Below are 23,638 nucleotides of genomic sequence, written 5' to 3'. Positions count from 1 at the left end.
AGGTCCCTTAATTTGTACATCTACGCTTTCTAATCTTTTACCATTTAAGAAATACTCTGCATATCTGTTCCTCATAGCAAATTTCTTTCAAAAAATTTGGGACCATCTTTTTTCTGTAAGAGTAAGCAAGTATTAGGGTAACTGTAATCAAGGTAATATGTGATGCTTAGGCATATATAAATAGAAATGATCATTTGCCTCATGCCCAAAATCATCTACAGAAGTATTGCTCCTCAAATTATTTTATGCTTCTTCTGGGGGGTGGAAACTGTTTTCTTTGTAATATATGTTGTGCATCCCCTGCCTCTGGTTGGTGTAATCAAAATTAGTTTCCTGATGAATCCATTTGAGCTGATCTTGCTACTAGATGTTGAGATAAGTGGCTCCCTCTGAATCCCCAGCCAAGAATTTCCTCAGAACTATCCCACTGGTGCAATTTGCCACAAGTATAGCGGAAGCCTCACTCACCTGTGTAAATAAAGTTTCCGATGCATTTCTGGTGAAATTAGTAAATGAAGTAGGAGGAGCTCAAAGGATATTGCTGGCCAGGTTTCTCTGCTATGTGCTGAACAGCCCATAGTGCACAACTTACTTTTATCTCCCTAGAGTCTTGCAAAGTTACCTAACAGAGAAATGAGAAGTATAGGCTGCTAGGGTTTGAAAAAAAAAAAAAAAAAATTTGTGTGTGTAAAATTTGGTTGGGTGACCAAATTAGCTGCATTGGGGAATTTGAAGAGAGGCCTCAAACTGGCTCCTATCAGGTTTGGATGACAAATTCGGTCACCAAAATTAACACGTGAGCAAACAGTTATGTTTTGGAAGCTTAAGGGAAAACCTTGATTTCTATTTAAAAATAGTGAAAGAAATTATTTTTTTCTTTCAAGCTGCTTTTCATCTAGGATAGTTGGTTTTTTGGAAGACCATTAGACTTGGATACCTTAACATGCCTCTTTGGGTTGATCAGTTGGAGGAATAAGTCTGCCTAGATGTTGCTAGGGCAAGTGATTTGACACAGCACACCATGCTGTGAATTCCTATACTATGTGTAGCAGGATTTGCTACTCAAGTACTATAATTGTTTTATTAAAAAAAAGCTTCAGAAGCCGGGTTAAATGCCCATTTTTGATGGCAACAATTCATTATTATTATTAGAGACCCTAGATATACTGATGGGGCTGTGGCTGGTCCTCTCAGTGATGTCTCAGGCTTTCCAACGGAGAAACAAATGCCTTGTGTTTGACGGAAAGCATAATCTGCAAGGAAAGGATGGACAGAGTTAAAACTTCAGTCCTCAGATTAGACTACAGTATCGGTAATTTTTGTCATTAACTATGTCTGGCTTGCTACAGTGTATAATTTAGGATAGCATGCAGTTAATGGTTAGAATTATATACTTAATTAGTTGCATAGCTACAAGGGTCTAGTGATTAATAATTTAAGATAAAATGTCTTGGATGGGGCACGTTGGGTTACTTCAGATGATTAAATATCTGAGAATTGAGTACTTACCAATTTCCAACATGTCTCCCTCCATTTCGCTCACACCACTGATAGATCCAGGAGAAACCAGTTCAGTTGGCATAGCTTGAGCAGGGTGACGGTCATTGTGAACTGATCTTTCTTCTGTAGCATTTTGTTTGCAGTGTATTTTTCTTTGACATCATTAAAATGGTTCCAGAATCTTTTCCATAGTGCTTCACCTAACAGCCCAGGGGGCTGGAATTCTTGCATGAGGAAATGCACCTTAGAAGCTTAAAGTGCTGATTTTATTGCATTACTCTATTTGCATACCCCTTCAATAACTTGGATTTTTTTTTGGTACTTCGTATCATTAACAGACATTTTACATGATTAGCCAGCTTTTTTTCATTTAAGGTGAATTGTTTTGCTGATTTTTCATTAAAACAGCAAATGAAAACATGAGATTTTAACTTATTCAATATTTCATTGAACACTTAAATCCTGCAAACACTAGGGTAGGCAAATCGGGATCTCTTATTTTGGTGCTCAGCTCAGAAATGTCTGCTTAATCTATTTCTTATAAGCATCATCTTGCACTTAGTTTATTCAAGGAAGGTTTTCCAATAATGTAAAAGCAAGATACCGTGAACTCAGAAGTAAAATCAGAAAATGCTGGAAACGCTCAGTGGGTCAAGTAGCATCTGAGGAGTGAAAAACAGAGTTAATGTTTCAGCCCTGTGACCTTTCATCATTCACAAATGTTGCCGTGCCTGTTGAGTATTTCCAGCATTCTCTGCTTTTATTTCTAATAATGATATACATGTTCAAAGATTTATTTTCTCCCAGGTGCTTTGCCAATACAGAATACAAGTACCTATTGCAGTTCTTTGAAGGATGATGGCATTTTAGAGACTGCTTCAATGCTGTGAGAGTTGTGCTGGGATTCACATTCTGGGAAGGATATGAGTGCAAAGTAAAATCAAGAGGGGTGTGAAATGAGAGACCAAATCAAACCTGGCTATTTGGTTAGTATGACCCCTAATTGCCTTTTGAAAATATATTTCAACTTGGCAAGAGCTTGTTCATCTTATTTCTAGATACTGACAGCTAAGATAGTCTGGAAAGAAATGTGTAAACAATTTAGAATTTTCCTTAAATGAAAAATAAAATCATAAAGGAGCCAAAGCCAAAACAAAAAAAAAACTGCTACCACCTTAATTTTCCAGGTTTGACTGCATTAGAAAAATTAAATTCTTTTAGACCTGGGCTAGTCACCTCTGACAACACTTCTAACGTGCAGTCTTTTATCAATTTCAATTAAGTACTCTCTTAGGGAACAGTTAGTTAGTACAATGAGTTAAAACCTCTAACTACTGAAAGCTGTGTTCTAATCTAATCTAATGTGATGAAGTGAAAGTCTCTGTCCCTTGATGCCTGCTGAACTTTTTAGTGAAATGAATTTGTCCATTAGAATTCATCTCCAGGTGGGCTTAAGCTAATAGCACAAAATTACTCACAATGTCACTAATTGAACAATCTCATTTTTTTAAAAATTGCATGAAGATACCTGATGTAGAAAATATAAATGTTGCAATAGCACAGTGTTGTGGCTTGGATTAACATGCATCTTTAGGCTGGTGCAATGACAGCTAGTCAGTGTACATCAATCAGACTGTACCCGACCAAGGAGAGAAAATAAACAAAAACAATGTTTCTTTCCCTATCAACATAATTTTTTTCCTGGAAAGTAAAATGCATTACAAGTACCTCCAAAGCTGCACCTGTCCAAAGAAAAGTTACAAGTAACATTTGTGGAACTATGCTATCCAGTGTTTATAGCAAACCACAACTACAGGTATACATACAAGACATTACAAAAGACACAGACAATGAGTAAAAACCCCTTACCTTACTGATTAAATCTGAATCTATTGCTCATATCTGTATGATATTTAATACAACAAAGGAAATGAAGAAAATAGCATGGATATATTGATAAGACAAGGCTACATTTCATGAGCTGGATGTTATAGGTGAAGGCTTTGGAGAAAACGTTTTAATTTTTTTAAAACCTAGATCTTATGTTTGTGAAATCAAAGTAACATGATGCTGCTAGTACCTTGTAACAATAAAACCCAGACCACAACCAAATGCCACAGAAGTGACTCAATGAAGTATTCAACCATTCACCTTTGTCTTAGAACAAAGTTGATTTTAGCCACTCAAGAAAACCTATCCCTGTGCAAAAGACATTAGATGTTTATTTCTTCTACTTGCCTTATGACAGCCAGTTTTCCACTCCATCCGATTTTCTATTCCATTGGTTTCAATTACAGGAGGATTCCCAAATGGACTGTCAATTCACTTTCGTCCATTTTGTTCTATACTGCTCAACTTGAATTTATATTTCAGCGGACTCTGAAGATTGCATTAGGCAATTGCTCAGGCAATTCACAGCAATTTTCTTCTAAGGGCAAGTTTTGGGGGAGGGGAAGGTGTAGCAGTATTTAATCTGTAGCAGATGCAAGTTTATGCTTTGTTTCGGTAGTAAGTATCACTTCATGTTATGATACAATGGACTAAAGGTAGAGCGCATATTGCTTAAAACGGAGTACAGTAAAGTTAAGCAAACCTGTTTGTAAAATTTCCTTATTGAACCATAAGCAATTCTGTGTGTGTAAAGTTTCACATCCGAGTTTGGTAGGTTACCTTCAGCAAGTGGATCCAGAGTGTTGATCATTAGTTGAAAGATGCTATTCCTCATGAGGGTGTTGTGCAGGGAAGCAGAGCTCCCACCCCGCTGGAGACGTGGCTTGGGCTGCAAAATAACAAAGATATATAAGCACTACATTTGTTTGTTTCCTCTGTATTTTGAAAGCCACCACTGCAGAGTATCTGTAAAATGGTGAAAAAATTAATATATTTAATATCATAGTTTTATCTCCACCTCCCTGCATATGGATACACTTCAAATTCCAGTTAATGCAGTGTGAGAAACACAACAGAAACACCACTGTGCATCCTTAAAATACAATATCCTGGCATGAAGATGGTGCTCATTGCAGTAGAGAGATTATCCAGTTTATCTCTATTGTTTGTGCAGCAAGTGGACAACAAACATGTGTGGCCTGTGCTGGAATCAGGCACAGTAAGCTGATCAAAGGAGATAGCTGGGCACTTTAATCAGCTACTGTAGAACACAAACTGCTTATTCTGGCATAATATTCATGTGCAGACTGTTGCATTAGGAGGCACTCAATGACAGTTTTCATTTTCTTCAAGATTAATCTTCCTACAATATTCTGAGATACAATTTTGACTATTCAGGTAAAAAAAACATTTTGAATAATACAAGCAATATATGGCATCAACTCCATTTAATGTATGCAACTTAGCGATAGTTTTCATTTTAAACCAGTTCCTAGAACTCAGCAGCTGCTGGGGATATATTAAAGATGTATTAGGGCCTAAGTGTAACAAGCAAGACTTTTTTTTCTAAAAACAGTTGCAAAAGACCCTTAAATCGACATTGCTTTCCATATTTGATGTTGATTTTTGATAAAGGATTAACAGCCTGCTCAAGATGCCATCAAGGGAACATTTTTGGAGAGATCCTTGAACTCAATGATGCAAGGAGACTCAATTAATATATTAAGCTAGAATGCTTCCGCGATTATGTGTATGGGGGTGTGCGAAAGGCATCTCCTTCAAACATTCTCAAGTTCTCCTGCTAACCAATTCCCTCACTAGCAATGGTTTGACCAACATATTACAAAAAATTGTATTTGGAAGGGAATAGAGGAATAAATTGAATATTAAAGTAAGTCATTAGTCTTTATAATTGTTTAGAATTTTTAAATATAAAATTGACCCAGGGATCATTATTAGGAATACTGCATTTTCCAATATATATTAATGTATGTCCTGGATTTTAGCATGCAGGGCATAATTTTTAAAAAAATGCAGAGTGGTGAAATCTGCAGACACATGGCAGGTGTAATTTAAACCAGAGAAGTGTGAATAGATACATTTTGGTAGGAAGAATGGGAAGAGGCAACATAAACTAAAATAGTACAATTTTAAAAGGACGCATAAGAACAGAGGGATTTGGGAGTGTACGTACAGAAATCTTTGAAACTTGCAGGACAAGTTGAGAAGACTGTTATTGAAAAAAAAAAACCAAGATTTTTAGCTTTACAAATAAATCGAGTACAAAAACAAAGGAATGTCAAACCTTTATAAAAGGCTGGTTAGGGCTCAGCTCAACTGTGCTCAGTTCAGGGTACAAAACTTTAGGAAGGATGCCAAGGCCTTTGACAACAGTAATAAAAGATTTACTAGTGTTACCAGGATGAAGGACATCAGTTATCTTGATAGAATGGAGAAGCTGGGGTTGTTTTCCTTACAGCAGAAAAGATTAAGAGGAGATTTGATAGAGGTGTTCAAAGTCATGAATGGTTCTGATAGACTAAGTAAAGAGAAGCCCATTTTAGTGGCAGAAGGCTTGGTAACTAGAAGATACAGATTTAAAGTGAGTGGCAAATGGACCTGAGGTGACATGAGGAAACTTTTTTTTCCCCCACAGTGATTTGTTACGATCCAGAATGCATTGCCTTAAAGAGTGTTGGAAGCAGATTTAATATTAATTCTTAAAAGGGAATTAAATAAATACTTGAAGGGAAAACACTTACAAGGAAACAACAGGACTAACTGGATAGTTCCACCAAACAGCCAGCACAGATATGATGGGCCAACTGGCCACCTATGCTTTATCATTCTATGATTCTATTATTCGCTTGCCTACTTGCTAAAATGCAAAATTCTCTCATGAATTTAGTGCCAGCTGTACAGTCAGTCACAGGGATGAATTTCAATAATTTTTCTGCTAATCCTTAATGAAAAGGAATGTTATTAGAATGGGATCTGCAGCATCTATTAAGCTGCAGTGCGGTCCCCACCTGATTCTATTCTGGATCTGGGATCTTGAGCTGATTAAGGAATTATCTTATGTTTTAATTAGCCCCCCTGACCCCTGCTTATTCCATGCAGCTAGAAACTGCACCGCTAGCCAACGCACATTCTCAAGACTTAACAATTGCACATACATCTATAAATTTCACACAAGTGTGTATTCTGCATTCAGATTTCTTGCAACAGAGAAAAATATTAAGATAATTTGAACAATTACACCACACGACTTGGGGTGGACAGCTAAGACACATTAATGACTAGGTATCACACAACATCACCACGAGAACTAATTGCAATTGCTCCTACCGTGAGCATGTTGGGATCCTTCTGGCCAGCATTGACTCTCTGATGATTATCCACCTTTTAGGTAGCAAGAGGGTGGAGGAAGTAAACAAAACAGTAAACCATAAATTAAATGAAAGCAACATAAAAGACACAATCAGCAAAGCAATCTTAAAATGACTGATGTCAGAAGAAAAGGCTGTGTATCACAAAAAAAAGAAAGCATTTCAAAGAAATTTCAGCAAAGAGGTAGAAAATACTAAAGAGATAACACAATAGACGGCCCTTAAAACAAAGCCTTACACAAAGGTTGCAAAAAAACTTGAAATGTAGAACTAATTGTCAAAGTTCGAGAACTTGTTCAGACGCACAGCAATTTGAAGCATTTATTTGTTCAATATGTGGATCATTAACACTCCCTGGAATAATGAAGCCAACATGCAATTTTACTGGGTTTACCAAGTTTAGGGACCAATTCCACTGAAATTATGGTTTTATTTACAAAAGCAAATTCGTTACATGGATGACACACTTTCAATTCTCCAGTTTTTTTTTAAACCAAACAATTGCCATTGAATATTTTATACAAATAAGAATTTTCCCAAAACGATCAACTGTATTTTTTAGATTTTAAGACATGAGCAATCTTGGCAAGGCCACATTTATTGCCAATTCCAAGTTGCCCTGAGAATCCAGTGCTGAGCCAACCACTGGAGCCTTTCAGTGGTGATGCTCCCGAAATGCTGCAAGATGAGGCAATTACACAAGTCTTCCCACCAGCTTCCTTATTTTTGACCTTTGTTGCAATTATTTACAACAGAATGGCTTGCTAGGTTACTTGAGTGTTTTTAAGAGTCAACCACAGTGTGGGACTGCAGCCACATTGTAGGCCAGACCAGATAGAGTTGACAAGCTTCCCTTCCTGAAAGACAGCACAAATAGGTGTTTTCTGACAACTGCACAGCTTTCATGATTATTTTTCCTCAGACTAGACATGTTTGGATTTTAATTCATAAACACTAGGTTGTTAGTCCGGTACCTTTTTATTTCATTCTTTCACAGGATGTGGGCATTGCTGGCTAGGCTAGCATTTATTGCCCATCCCTTAATGCCCTTGAGAAGGTGTTCGTGAACTGCCTTCATGAACCACTGCAGCCCATGTGGTGTAGGTACACCCACAGTGCTGTTAGTGAGTGAGTTCCAAGGTTTTGGCCTAGCAATGGTGAAGGAGTGGTGATGTAGTTCCCAGTCAGGATGCTGTGAGACTTGGGAGGGGAACTTCTAGGTGGTGGTGTTCCCAAGCATCTGCTGACCTTGTCCTTCTAGGTGGTAGAGGTAAGGGGTTTGGAAGGTGCTGTCAAAGGAGCCTTGGTAAGTTGCTGCAGTGCATCTTGTAGATGGTAGACACTACTAACACTGTACATTAGGTTAAGTGGTGGATATGCCAGTCAAGCAGGCTGCTTTGTCCTGGATGATGTTGAGCTTCTTGTGTTTTTGGAGCTGCACTCATCCAGGCAAGTGGAGAGTGTGCCATCACACTCCTGATTTGTGCCTTGTAAATGGTGGACAGACTTTGGGGAATCAGGCAGTGAATTACTCGCTGCAGAATTCCCAGCGTCTGACCTGCTCTTGTAGCCACGGTATTTAAATGGATGACCAATATTCCACCGTATTCTTGATATTGCAAGTCTCATTATGTAAAGAAACAGTGGAACCTGCAGCTAAGTCCTTCCTAAGGGTTCATTTGGTCAAAGTTTGAGATCCATAAGTAACTTCACCACGGAGATATATTTGTAATAACAACTTGTATGAATTAGCTTCCATTATAACTTTGTACAAAAGCATGCACTTAAAATGGTAACATCAAACATTATAATTGAAATAAATGAAATTTGACTTTGTCTTACTAAAAAGAGTTAAATGCCAGAGAAGTTTTTTTTTGTAATGAGTGCAACCATACTGCAAGATTTCTAATGCTACCTTCTGACAGTAAGTTCCTAAAGAGTAAAACAACATTAACTCAGCACTGTCCGAAAGACACAGGGCCTCAGACTGATATTAACTTAACAGACAACTCGAGTTATCTGCACCATTTCATTCTGCTGTGATGTACGATCTGAACAACATTCTGGAGTCAACTAAATGTACTCTCATTGATTTGATGAGATTGTAGTTATTCACATAACGTAACCTTCTGGGAAAATTCATCAAATTTATGATTTAAATTCATGGCAATGTCAGACAATGTCAGACGTATCCATCTGTCTCAAGTTGCTCAATCACCATTGTGAAACCTTTGTAGATTACAAATGGGACCTTCTGAAAATTAATTGCTAATAGAAAGAGGTGAGAAGTGACCCTGGCATGAGATCATGGAAATAATTCTATGGTTCCTTAGCTACTTCTTCCACAGTTAGAAATTAAATTTAAATAAACTACATTTGGACTAGCTTATTTCATGATTATCAGCTGTGGAGTGTCACTCGACAAACTTGCAGAAATTCTATCATAAAATCATTAATTCTTCAATACAAACATCAGTCACCAGCAAAACAGTGCTCCCGTCTGCTGTGATCCTTCTGCCAGTATCTGCTGCATAAACATTATCAAGTGCTGAGTAAAAAGACCATTGAATCCTTTGAGACTAGACCTCCCAGTAATGCACAATTTTGTTCTATTATGGACTCTACCCAAGTTATTTAACCTCCTGTGGGAGGTTAAAAGATAAAACATTATTGAATGTCACCCTGACCCCCAAAAATATTCTAGCAAAACTCCAGAGTCTCAAACTAACATTTAAGCCTTTATCCTTTGAATGTTTCATTCCATAATGACATTCTCATGGTCCCTATAGCAAAACAGGATTGAGTGCCACAGGGTGTTTGATCATCTACATCTGTACTCATCCCAATATCACTCAGTCTTATTTTAACCAGATATTGATCCAGTGTTTTTTTTAAAGTTAATCAATACACTATTAAATTCTTTTGATGGGATTCTGTTCCACCAGATCTCCTATGCTATTTCATACACCTCCAATCCCAGCAACCAAATAAAATAGAAAAGCTGGTACAGCCTCAAAAAATGCTGACAATGCCAAAAACAGTCCTGAAAATCAGCTTGATGGTTTTTAAAAAAATCATTACAGGTTGTGGGCTAAGCCACCATTTATAGCCCTTCCCTAATTGTCCTTGAGAAGGTGGTGGTGAGCTGCCCTCTTGAACCGCTGCAATCCATGTGGTGTAGGTACACCCACAGTGCTGTTAGGGAGTTCCAGGGTTTTGACCCAGCGACAGTGAAGGTGACATATTTCAAAGTCAGGATGGTGAGTGGCTTGGAGGGTAATTTCCAGGTGGTAGTGCTCCTATGTATCTGTTGCCCTTGGTCCTTTCAGATGGTAGCGGTCATCAGTTTGGAAGGTGCTGCCTAAGGAGCCTTGGTGAGTTTCTGCAGTGCATCTTGCAAATGGTACACACTGCTGCCACTGTTCGTCTCTGGTGGAGGAATTGAATGTTTGTGGATGGAGTGCCAATCAAGCAGGCAGCTGTGTCCTGGATGGTGTCAAGCTTGAGTGTTGTTGGAGCTGCACTCACCCAGGCAATTGGAGAGTATTCCATCAGACTCCTGACTTGTGCCTTGTAGATGGTGGACAGACTCTGGGGAGTCAGGAGGTGAGTTACTCACCACACGATTCCTAGACTCTGACCTGCTCTTGAAGCCACAGTATTTACTTGGCTAGTCCAGTTCAGCTTCTGGTCAATGGTGGCCCCCAGGATTCTGATAGTGGGGGATTCAGTGGTGGTAATGCCATTGAACATCAAGGGGCAGTGGTTAGATTCTCTCTTGTAGGAGATGGTCATTGCCTGGCACTTGTGTGGCCCAAATGTTACTTGCCACTTGTCAGCCCAAACCTAGATATTGTCTAGATTTTGCTGCATTTGGACATAGACTGCTTCAATATCCGAGTCATCGCAAATAGTGCGGAACGTTGTGCAATCATCAGCGAACATCCTCACTTATAATGGAAGGAGGTAATTGATGAAGCAGCTGAAGATGGCTGGGCCTAGGACAAAACACTGAGGAACTCCTGCAGTGATGTCCTTGAACTGAGATGATAGACCTCCAACAACCACAACCATCTTCCTTTGTGCTAGGTATGACAAATGATTTGCATCAAAAAGGCAGCAGCACGCCAAGGATTTGTAGACATACATAAGATTGGAGCATATTTTTTTCAGGAGAAATCTAATTTAAACTATAGTCTGCAGTAGTAGCGAACTTACAAGTAACGAAAGGAGGATACGAGCAATAAAGATCCAAATCTTTATTTTGGGGATGGGTGGAAATTGGAAATGGAGATCTGGAGCCATGAGGCTCAACAAGTGTTGATTCTTGCACATGGTGCATTTTCTGGCATTTTGAAACACAGTGATTCTGCCTTTAAAGGCCAAAATAACTTCTCCTGAAAGGGTTGAAAATACGAGGAGGGGATGCAGGGGGCATGTTTATCGTCACTCGATTGGTAACCTGGTGGAGAGGTGGGTCTTGCCCATCATTAAACCTGGTCAAATTTTATCCTGTTAAAATCAATGAAAATTAAATCAATTTAGTTCTAAAATAAGCATGTGATCTCACTGCACCAGTTTACCACCCAAGTGGTGGTTAGCATGGCTGTCTACAGCCAATTCCAGCACTTCTCCTGTGACGTTCAGTTTGATGGGACTGCATTCACTTCGTTCCATTCCCACTTATTTTAAGTGGAACCAGGTTATCTTAATAGTTACTTCACTTTCTGTCCCACAGCATGACCTCTACAGATCCCCACCACCATCTATTCTTGGTCTGCTGCTCCTACTGGTTAACATGTTGACTTTTAGGAACATGTTCTGCAGACGTGGGGTCAGCTTCCACCTGTATGCTGATGTCACCTAGCTTTACCAAACTAACACCCTTGTCAACAGAACCTCAAATTTAAAATAGTTATCCTCACCTTCATGTCAATTCTTGGCCTTGTGCCCCCCGCCCCACCCCCCCATCTCTATAAGTTCTTCCAGCCCTACAAGCCTCGGCCTGAACTCTGCATTTTAAAAAGTTCTTTCATGGGATGTGGGGATCGCTGACAAGGCTAGTATTTATTGCCCATCCCCAATTGCTATTGAGGTAGTAGTGGTAAGCCAGCTTCTTGAACTGCTGCAGAACATCTGGTGTAGGCCAACTGTGCTATTAGGGAGGAAGTCCCAGGATTTTGACCCAGTGACGATGAAGAAATGGTGATATACTTCCAACAGGATGGTGCATGATTAAGCAACTGAAATGGTTGGGCCTAGGACACTACCCTGAAGAACTCCTGCATCAATGCCCTGGGGATGAGATGATTGGCTGCCAACAACCACAACCATCTTCCTTCTGTGCTAGGTAAGACTCCAACAAGTAGAATGCTTTCCCATTGACTTCAGTTTTACAAGGGTTCCTTGATGGCAAGGCAGAAGACAGCAGGCCACACGTTATTACTTCTATTGGTGGGACTTCATTTGTGCTTGCACTGGTTCTACATTCTGGCATAGACAAACGAACGCTGCAAGAAATTCCACTGCAAGTTCCTAGCAGCATGATTGCTGTTGAAATTGCTATAATTTCTACGCAAAGTATGATCTGGAGAGAGTAAATTGCTATATAAACACAGGTTCTTTCTTAAATGTGGTTTGGAAGTTTAAAAAATGTTTAAAGAAAATTGTGAGATCATGACTACAGACTGTAATCAATTATAATCGTCCTTAGGGTCATTCCACTGTGCACTGTTTACTGCCAAAGCCACAAGCTGTCATTTCATTCTAAGTTTTGGTTTATAATTGCACTGCATGGAGAGGTAAAATCAATTATTCCAGCATGGATGCAAGCCAGATGCTTATAAACTAATGCTTGCACCTGAAAATAGGACAATCTGGACTAATCCCTTACTGGAACATTTCAATGAGGATTGTTACAAATTGATTCCAAATACAGCATAGTCAGAAGTGGGATAAGAATCTATTGATTGGGTAGGACTTAGGACGAATAGGCCATTTGGCCCTTTGAGCCTGCTCCATCATCCAATAAGATCATGACTGATCTGGTTGTGGTCTCAACTCTACTTTCCTGTCTGCCCCCCCATAACCCTCGACTCTCTTGTCTATCAAATTTATCTAACTCTGCCTGGAATAGATTCAATGCCCCAGCCTCCGGTGCTTTCTAGGGAAGAGAATTCCACAGATTAACTAACTGCCCAATTAGATACTAACAGGAATAAGAGGCGGGGGGTGGGGGGAGGAGAAATCTGATGGTTTTCTTGATCAATTGGATATTCTTTTCAGCTATTTCTGTTGTGTTTGATCATTTGTTAGTAAAAGACAGACAGTTGAGAACTAAATGTACCATCAGGCTTAGATGTATGTAATAGGTTTTTATTCATATTTATGTTTCATATTAGGTTTGATGCCTAACAACTTGAGCCTGAAGTATGCTCCTGATGACAAGTATATATGAAGGTATTTGCCAAGCAAATGGAAAATTGAGATATCACAGATACTGGGGCAGAATTTTCTGCCTGTTGGGCAGGAAGCCGATCCCAGCCGGAGAAGCGGGCCGCACCACCATTTTACGTGGGCAGGCCAGTTAAGGCCCGCCCAGTGTGACGTCCAGTGGGAAGCGTTATGTGCTCCCTGTGCGGGCAGGGAATAGTCCCGAAAAGCGAGAGTGCGCTGTTTCATGCATGCGCACGAAAAAGAGTACACATCTCCGAGGCAAAGTGCAGCCTCGGAGATCGCTTCCACTTTGAAAATGATTAAAAATAGAAAAAACACAATTCCCTAACATGTCCCCCTCATGTGACAATGTCACGAGCTGGGACACGTTCATAATTTACACTATAAAATTATTAAACTTTTTAAATCCCTGAAACTTCATCCTGCCTGTGGATGAGGTTTCATGTTTTTTCTATTTGCCACCGGGGCTCATGGCCTGCCCGCCAACCTTAAGGTTGGACGGGCAGGTCCTTTAATTGTTTAAATGATCCTGTCAGTCAATGGCCTCAATTGGCCATTGGCATGTTGGCGGGCCCACAGCTGATTTTGCTGCGCCCCCGCCTTCCTGAAAATTTAAATGAAGCGGGGTGACATCAGGGGTTCCGCCCAATGTCATCCCGCATCGGCGAGCGGGCCCTGTCTCCTGCTCGCCGATGGCAAAATTTTGCCCACTGTATTTTTAAAAATTCAATCCAGTAATTCTGTTCTAGTTACAAAGTCAACTTTCCTTTAATCAAATTAATGAGAATTTATACAATCAAATTACTTTCTACTTTTTTAAAAAGGTGGATAACAACTTACAATTGAAAAAGAAAAAAATCATCATAAGGAATTCTAACTAGTCTCCCAGCTTCTCTGACCTTCCACTTATTAAAAAAAACAATTCGTGAACTTGGTGTCATTTTTGGTCTGTGCACTAAACGATGAATGTTTCAACAAAAGTTACTATTGAGATAAGCAGACACCATTCCAATTAGATTCTCAAAAAATAGTACATTAAAAATTAAAATGATTCAACCTCTCATTTGTTTCTAAGATGAGAACTGATCTAAAATTCAGTTTGGACAGCCATTGTGGTGCCTGGTTATTGACTTTACAAAGGCTTCAAAGAAGTCTATACACTTATTGCCTTAATCACATATTGAAGGCCCCTTGGGGCTTGTTTAAACTGTATTCTCCACTCAATTTTTTAAGGGGGGGCTAAGAGGTAACACTTGAGAATGAGTGCAGTATTTTAACATGTCAGTGATATGGACAATGAATCTCGCCAATCAGCTGGAATATTGTCTGAATGAAGTAGTAAAACTAAACTGTAGTTTGTGTGCCATTAATTGAATTAAAGCAGATCATTGTGAAATTAAACTGTTCTCTTTATCGCTTAAGTTTTATTATGGTCACTTTGATGTTAATTGCTAATAGTCACTTGGCAGTACAGAACTTAAGTACTGCTGAAAAAGAGATGTGCTGTCATCAGGGCAGATTCGCAAAAATACCAAATCTCAAAGGGAACAACAAAATGTATTGCATGATTCGAGGTTGACAAGTGGACTCTGGTCAAGGCATGCCATAGGGAATGGCAGTATCCAAGCTTTTGTTTCATTGAAAAAGGTGCAATGAGCGGACATTTCTTTCTGTTTGCAAAGGACAGGGCCATGTGTGTGAATATATTTAACTTCTAACACACAAGTAAGCCACATTGCGAGCCTGGCTGAATCTTAAATGGGTTGTCAGTGTAATTCTTAGCACAATCAGGATTGTTTAGCAAGTGTTGTCCAATCACAGAATCACATTTAATATTGAACACTATGTTCTAAGCTTTGCAAATGTGGGCTGGTTGAGTACAGTCAATACTTAGGCTGGAATTTTCTGGCCCTGTTGGCGTCGAGCATCATGGTGGGAAGGGGGACAATATGGCGAGATAGCCAAAAATTGCTTTCACATTGCTGTGAGACCAGTTTGCGATTGTCTGCTCCAGCCATCAACGACAGGGCGTGTTTCCTGCCACTGCATGTCAGGAACCTAATTTCAATACTTTAGTATAAGCCCTGCTCGCTGGAATCATCCCTTCATGCTGGATCATCAGGGTCATACCTAAGTGTTTCACAACTGTACATAAGTGACGTGCACTTGGCAAACTGCACTTCCCTCGGGACTTCAAGATTCATTTACCTATCTTGTTTCAGGGTCAATAGCACTAGGCTTTGCAGGCAGCACCACTTCACTTTTAGGGGGGCACACGGACAGGTCTCTGCCTACCAGACCAGCCATTAGGCGGGGGTACCTTTTCAAGGGCTGCAGGGCTAGGACTTGCTTGGTGAAGAGGGAGGAGTGGCCTCTTACAAGGGAAGAGGCTGCAGGGCGAGGGCTGTACTGGGGGTATCCCAGGGTTTGTGTGGGGACACATGTTTATCTGTGCAAGTGGCATCAAGATGGTGAAGGCTGAGGAGGCAGTCTCCAGAGGAGATGAGGCCAGATGGAGATGTGAGGATGTGTGTGAGAGAAAGAGCAGTGATATCCCTTGATCTGTCAGTCATTGCGATGCCAGTGAATGTGCAATGGTCTTGTGAGTGAGAGAGTTTAGAGAGTGATAAGATGGTTGCCTTACCCTGGCGGTATGGATGAGATCATTCATCCATTTTCTGCTTGGATGGCTGACCTCGTGTGCAGCATTGGCACTGACCACCTCCGTCACTGCCTTCCAAGCCGAAGTGGTGAGACTGATGGGCCTCATGCAGCCAAAGCGGGGGTAGAGGACATCGCAACAGTCCTCCACAGTTTCCAGAAAACGTCCCAGGAATGCATCACTTAATCAGTGGGCTGCACTGTTCTTATCATTTGGGGCCATGTCTTCACTGGAATAGCCCTGGGCTGCAAACATTAAGAGTGTGCGGGGCAGCAGTTTAAATATGGCGCTCTGTATGAGGAAGCGGCAGGGTAACAGCGTGGCGGGCAAATTGGAGACCACCCTCCTGTGGCTGCACAATTAATGATGAGGGCATGGGACGATACGGCATGAAAACCCACCATTGCGGCCGGCGGGTAAAATGACTTTTTTCCAGCCTGCTACTGCGCTTTGTGCAAATCTAGGATGATTCCACCCTTTATTATAATAATAATAATAATAACAAAAAACTGCGGATGCTGGAAATCCAAAACAAAAACAGAATTACCTAGAAAAACTCAGCAGGTCTGGCAGCATCAGCGGAGAAGAAAAGAGTTGATGTTTCAAGTCCTCGTGACCCTTCAACAGAACTAGGTGAATTATAACCAGCTTATATTTCACCCCTTCCTTGGATTCACCTAGTTCTGTTGAAGGGTCACGAGGACTCAAAACGTCAACTCTTTTCTTCTCCGCCGATGCTGCCAGATCTGCTGAATTTTTCCAGGTGATTCCACCCTTTATCTGTTGCGAACAGCTGAAGGGATGTGCTATTTGATATGATCCATTAGTATGGCCTACATATCTGGCATCACACCAGCACTGAAATTCATATACCAAATTACTCGTGTGTGGTAGGCAGAACTTCTTTTTGGTTTGACGGCAGCCTGGGAGAATACCACTTGTGTTGTTACTATATAGTAGCAGCGTGAAGTGGCTAATTTCACTGTTGCTTAGATTTTTGAGACACCTACTTAAGGGCCTCATCCCATCACCATTATTAACGTGTGGGGTTGCTTGCGAGCTCCCAGGGGATCCCTTGTTCGAAGTCACTCAGTGCCTGATCAAGGGACCCCAGTTTTGAGAAAGGGGAGCCTGCTTCCCATCCCCTTACCCATCCTCTCCCAAGTGGCCCACCTCCAGACATCACTCACTTGTGGCCTGGGTGACAACAACAGTGTTAACAGGGAAGAGGGTGATGACTCAGTAAAAGAAACTAACGTGGACAGAATGGAGAACTGGTGGGCAGGGATTCAGTGGAGAGGAGATTGAGGGAGCAGCAGATAAGTTTTTTTGACCAGCCAAAATTTGAGAAGTTTGAAGATGGGGAGATAGGTGAGAATCTGCAACAAGGAGCTTAAGGGTTAGAATTCCCATTTAACCTGAAGGGGCAAAGTTAGAAGTTATACTAGGAGAGTGACTGGGATGGGAGATAGTAATCAATTTGTTGGGGATGAAGATGTCAAAAATATAGAAACTACCAGATGATAAATTAGCTTCTGCTATTGAAATGAAAACAGCTCAATATAAAATTTTAAAAATCACCTTTAACTGTTAGGCTTACTTCTAATCTTGGGCTTTCTTACAACCACTCGTCCTCATTTCCTGTGGCGAAGACAGAAAGATTGTGGTGGGTGGTCAGTGTTGGGTGAGGTTGGAAAAAGAGATGAGAGGACACCAACTTGTAACTACTATCATCGTAACTTCACGGTAAAGTAGGCAGAATTGTGACTCAACTCAAGGAAGGTGGATACTTTTCTTCTAGCCCCATTCCAGAAAGAACATTTTATTACTGTGCATTGTGCCACCTAGTGCCTCATTTGAGAACCATCTTCAGCCAAGTGAGGTTAGGAAATTTGAATAGCAAGTAATGAGCTGATGTTTTGTGACCTGGTTTGCAATCAAGTGTTTAGCCAGTAGGATGATTAGCTCCCTGAACCTTTAAACTTCTCATGCTCTCCACCCTTTAAAAAATTAGAATCAAATAAAAGCAGGGTTTTGAGGATCCCAGCTCTAAATTTTGGTTCTTCAGTGGTTTCAACTAATTATCAACCAAACTGTACTACTGTGGTCTAGCGTGCATACATTGGTGCTGTACTTTACATGCTAAATGGTTTAAGTCTTGTGTGTGCTGTTAAATCATGGGGCACACGCACCATTAAAATGGACAATGGTGTTTCAAATAGTGATCAACCCTACAAGATATTAGAGTGACACGTAGAAAAAGTAAGGCCATAATCATCAATTCTATACTTCATGTATGACCAGCAAAAGAAGAGACAAACATTCTTTGTGGTACAAAGAATATTTATATTTTTTAGGTTATCACACTCCTGAAGCTAAGCAGCTGGTTAGTTATAATCTTATGATTAACATTTCAGACTGATGAAGGGTTCCAACTGAAACATTATTTTGACTTTCAGATACTATCTGTGGACTCCCAACAGTTTTTATTCCTCAAAATGGTACTTAATGTAAGTCATTATTAACATACTAGTGTGAAATATAGTAGCATCCCAGTCCAACTATTCCATCCAGGTCATGGAATTATTCCTATGCCAATAGGAAGAACAAAAAGTGTGGACAGCTCCAGTAATATCTGAAAATGAGTATTTAAAAAAACCTGACTACCTTCAAAAAAGCACTGCTTTAAATCTACAAAATGTGTTGCGTATGTAGGTGTGATTTTGAGCAACCTCCAAGTGAGTTCCTTCAAGTTTTTAAGGATGGATTCTGATGCCATGGTCAATTATTTTTTCTATCTGAAAATTAACATCTTACTCCCCCAAAAGTATTCACTCTGAATTTATTCTATGAAATCAGCATATTGCTCTGGCAGCACTAAATGCAAGGGGCACAAGGACCAAGTATGTGTCTCTGGTGTTCAATGCTGCCAAGATTCTCAGAACAACTGGTTACAATATAGAACTCAGCCTATCAAAAAAAGAGCCACATCTTTAATAATTCTTTTTTAAATCTTGGGTGGAACTCAGGTTAATTTACACAGTGAGACCTCATGGTTCTTTACCCCAGCTGTGCAGTAAATGGTGATGGTTTCTGCCCTAAATATTTAAATATCCCAACCCTGGCAAGTGAGATTGGGTTAGAGGTGTAAGTATTGGCTCACCGTACTTCTAGTGGCAGAATAAATCCAGAGAAAATTCACAGCTAGTAACTTCATCAAAAGATTGCCAGATTGGAGGGGTGATAAGAGTATAAAAATAGAAAAATAACCTCTCTTTGTTATTAAATAGAAGTAAAATACTGAATGTTACATTTACTTAGATTGATGTAGCCTTCTGATCTTAACCAACCCTATTGCTTATGCAGCAGTTGGTTTCTTAAATCAGATATAGGTCATAGTAAGTAGCTGAGGCTAAAAAAAAAAACACTATTTGATACACATAGCCAGTCAGTCAGGGTGACCAGAAGAACAGGGGCAGAATTTTGCCGTTGGCATGCAAGGTCGGCAGGAGCAGTCGGGAAGCCGACTGCCATTCTCAATCGGCATCGCACTGCAATTTCATGCTGGTGGGCCAATTAAGGCCCGCCCAAGGCGAGACGCGAGCAGCAGCGCTAAGCGCTGCCTGTGCAGGAGTGTGTGGGGTGGTGCGAGCCGGCCAAACATGAGCTTCGTGCATGTGTGTGACTGAGTGCTGCATAATCTCCAAGGCATGGAGCTGACTCAGGGGGAAGAAGAGTTATTTAAAAAAATAATAAAGAACATTAAAATGTAAAAAAAAAGTCCTCTCGCGTGACTGTCATTTTTTTGACATGTTTTTAATGGAAAAATAAAGTTTTTTTTAAATTTGCTTTTGGAAACCTCATCCTGCCCACAGATGAGGTTTCTAAAAGAAATGCAAAGGCCACTTGGCCTTTTTGCTTGCCCGCCAACCGTTAGGTTGGACAGGCAGTGAAGAATTTACTTTAAATGCTAACTTAATGGCCTTTACAGGCCTTTTAATTGTCGGCGGGTGTGGCGTCAGCTCTGGTGCATGCCCGCCGACCCAACTATCGCGTGACTGCACTGACATCTACACGCTCGACCGACATCAATGCACATAATTTCAGGCTCGAGCAGGTCAGGCATGCACCCACCAGTCAAGGTGGAAATTCTGCCCCAAGGTTCACTATAAAGTGAGATCCAAATTTGGCAGCAGCACATGTTAGCCAATTAGCATTGATGGCTGAATTTTCAAATCTGAGGTCACTGATGGTAGTGTTGTGCTGCAGAAAAACCTCACACAATGATGTGTGTTTTAGAGCAACACCACTGCACTTTAGTTATATGCTAGCTGCACATTACTTTGAAAAGTACCAAGCAAACTTTGTCACATGTGATGTTCTGTAGAAGTTTCAAACTGCAGTTCATTTGGGCCACCACTCTGACATGGTCAGCTACTTGGGACCTGTGCCATTCCAATCAAACTGATGGTTGCAATTCTACACTTCAGCACAATGACAATCCAGCACTTTGTCTTTATATGGATGTGCAAAGTTCTGCTCCTTGAATTCAAATTAAACCCTGAAGGAAAACGAAACCTTGTTCCCAGGCATTTCGTACTCAGTTTTCCTATATCAAGTGCTTAAGTAAATACTGTAGCAAGATCTCCTGAACTATCTTTCAAGGAATTTATCCAGCAACATTAGATGATAATTTGAAAGAGAGAGAGATATTAAGATCTGCAGTGAACAGATACTGAATTCAGATTAAGATGAATAAAAGACTCAAGAGTGCCAGCCAAAAATTTTTCCTTTTCAAGTCCAGATCCAATCCCTTTTGAAAATTACTATTGATTCTGTTTCCGCCAACCTTTCAGGCAGTGCATTCTGGATTATAACAACTTGCTGCACTAAAAAAACAATCTTACACTACCATCCCTCTCTCAGCCCCAGGGCTTTCTGCCAATTATCTTAAATCTGTGCCTTCTGGCTATCAGCAGAAAAAGTTTTCCCCTATCTACTCTATCAGAATCCTTCATAACTTTGAACATCGAGACCAATAAAAATAAACGTGAAAAGAATGCATCCATTAATGTAGAGTGACCTACATTATTACAAGTATGTATTTTTAAATGATGTGTATTTTTATTTAGGACAATTTGGAGTGCTTACTTGGGGTAGTTAGTTTTCAGTCTGCATCCCCATTTATAAGGTTTTATTTTCTCTCCTTCTATTCTTCATCCAATCCATCAGGTTGATAAACATACTGGACCAGAAACTCTGATCGTGTTCTGCTTCTTTAACTGTGACAAAGAGGCATTGTGACTCACTGGTGACCTTACAGATCACTTATGTATTTATGAATATTTGTATTGGCACCCATAGCAGTATCAGTGTGGCAAAGGCCACCACTGGCAGGAGGAATGAGGAAAACAGTGCAGTGACCAAATGCTTGTCCAGAAAGCCAATTAGTCCAACTAGAAATCTTTTAAAAACTTAATTGGCTAATTAACTGGTTCCTTCAGGAAGGTTGATTTCTCTGGGATCCAGTATGTGCTTCAATGTTCCTCAAGTACTCTTATGAGCCCCACCTCTGTCCAAGAAAGCTCCTGCACATCTGCCACTGGACCACTTGCTTCACATGGAATGGGGAAGGGAAATCATTACTGCTGGATGCCATTGTACAAGTGTACCCATATGGCCTCAGAGAATATTCAATACCTTTTGTTAAAATCGCCATTTTCTTATTAATGTCAACCTCAGTAGTTACTGAAACCCAGTCTCCATTGAGGTCTGTAATAATGCTGGATGCCCAAAGTGTACATGTCTTTTACTTCCCTGTGTTGCATTTTCATCATTATTGTTAACTTCTCACCTATATGCAAGTGGATACAATGGCTTCCAGTACTTGGGGAAACTTCAATGGGTGTAAAAACTTGACCATAGGGTCTGTTCTAAATTCTGTACCACCATAGGAGGGGAAATCTGGGCTTTGGAACCAAAATTTCAAAGCTTATGTTGATCTGTAAGAACCAACACTCTTGATCAAAGAGATCCATATGTGTGCAGCCATCAAGAATGAGCTATGTTCCATCATAAAATATCAGTGAACATTTTTTTGATTTGATGTCAAAATCTTGACTTGAACCATCTCTGTTTTTCTTAAATATATTTCCAAAATACATTTAAAAATGTTTTAGTGACCTGGTCTCCTTAATGCTGTCAGTGCCACCATTTAAGAGACAATTCAAAACAGATAAAACCACACAATCATGCATTTCGAGTGGCACCACAGTAACGACAAAAGACTAACCAACATCAGACTCTGGAAACTCTCTACTTCTCTAGAATAAACCGGGCTGAGCAGTCTGTAGAAGTTATTTCCAAGGCCGACCAACTCTGGATGAGCTCCCAAGCCAAAGTATTGGCCCCCCACCCCATGAATGGAATCATAGCTGTAGGAAGTTCCTCTTCATAATTCACATTACTGGAGTGGATATTTAATGTGAGGCACACAAAATGGCCACTCTCCATAAAATGACAACATTTAGAAAATTCCCATCAGGCAATACATATGCTGATGGCTGGGTTTTCTGTCCCGAAATTGAAGGAGGAAAATAGTTTGAAAGGAATATACCTCCACAAACTTTCATTTCCTGTTAAGTTTAAAAACCCATAGTCCATGCTGATTTTAAAGTGGGCTCTCCATTTTAACTTTATCATCAATTTTAATATTTAAACAGGTTCTACTTGTAATATTGTTCAGCTCAATTTTTGAGTTGGCAAACTTCAAAATTAGTAAAATACTTAAATTTCTGTATTTGACAATGGTCCATCCATGTTGCTGAGTCTATTGCTTTCGCTGCTAGCCTACCATCCTCCAGTAAAAACAGAAATGCTAAAATTTCTCAGCAGATCAGGCAGGATTTGTGATCAAGGAAACAGAGGCAAGGTTTTTTTGGATAGCAAGGTTTCACCTGAAGAGTCATTGGAGGATGCGTTGTTGCCAATACTGGCTGGCATAGTGGTATTGTCACTGAACTGGTATTCCAGAGACCCAGGGTAATGCTCTGGGGACTCAGGTTCAAATCCCACCATGGCAGATCGTGAAATTTGAATTCAAATAAAAAAATCCGGAATTAAGAGTCTGATGATAACCATGAACGCCGATTATTGTAAAAACCATCTTCTTTACTAATGTCCTTTAGGGAAGGAAATCTGCTGTCCTTACATGGTCTGGCCTACATGTGGCCCTCTGAACAGGGGTAATAAATTGCTGGCCTAGCCAGCAATACCCAGAAAAAACAAATTAACGAACAAAGTGGTAATTGGCTGGTGATGAGATTTGCACCCCTCATTCGGGAGGAAGCCCAAACCTCAAAGAGATTCCAGCCAATCTGATTGGCTGGCAGCTGTCTAGTCCCAGCAGGGCCAGAAGTTGTAGTGCACAGGATTGGATTTCCAAGCAAGAGTCTAACTCCCAGGAGTCCAGGATCAGTAAGTGTGAGGGTCTCAGGGTGGGAAGCAGAGGTGAGGCCTGGTGATGATGATATGAATTGCCAGAATCCGCTGTGCATCAACCTCCTACTAAATAATAATCCACAACATGAACTGAACTGGGAGACAGAGTGATGATTGCTCTGGTGCTGGATCTGACTTTAGTCCTAGTACAATTAGTGAGTGGCTGATTTGTAGCAACCTTTTTGTGTGGCAGCCACTAGTTCCTTAAAAAAAGAAATCACACTATGTTCTGGGTGTACAT

At 40.3% G+C, this 23,638-nt stretch overlaps 1 protein-coding gene across 1 annotated transcript in view; it reads right to left on the bottom strand.

Annotated features, from left to right (window-relative positions):
- The window catches only part of slc24a2 (solute carrier family 24 member 2), a 308,399-nt gene that overhangs the window by 116,898 nt on the left and 167,863 nt on the right, over positions 1 to 23,638 (bottom strand). The window contains exon 5 of the mRNA XM_041185294.1: positions 4,171 to 4,279. Coding sequence (XP_041041228.1) covers positions 4,171 to 4,279 — 109 coding nt within the window. The remainder of the gene's footprint in view (positions 1 to 4,170; positions 4,280 to 23,638) is intronic.

The sequence above is a fragment of the Carcharodon carcharias genome, chromosome 4 (assembly GCF_017639515.1).
Source record: "Carcharodon carcharias isolate sCarCar2 chromosome 4, sCarCar2.pri, whole genome shotgun sequence".
Lineage (NCBI taxonomy): Eukaryota > Metazoa > Chordata > Chondrichthyes > Lamniformes > Lamnidae > Carcharodon > Carcharodon carcharias.
Note: the sequence above shows the minus strand (reverse complement) of the source record. Positions and strands in the feature narration are given on the sequence as shown.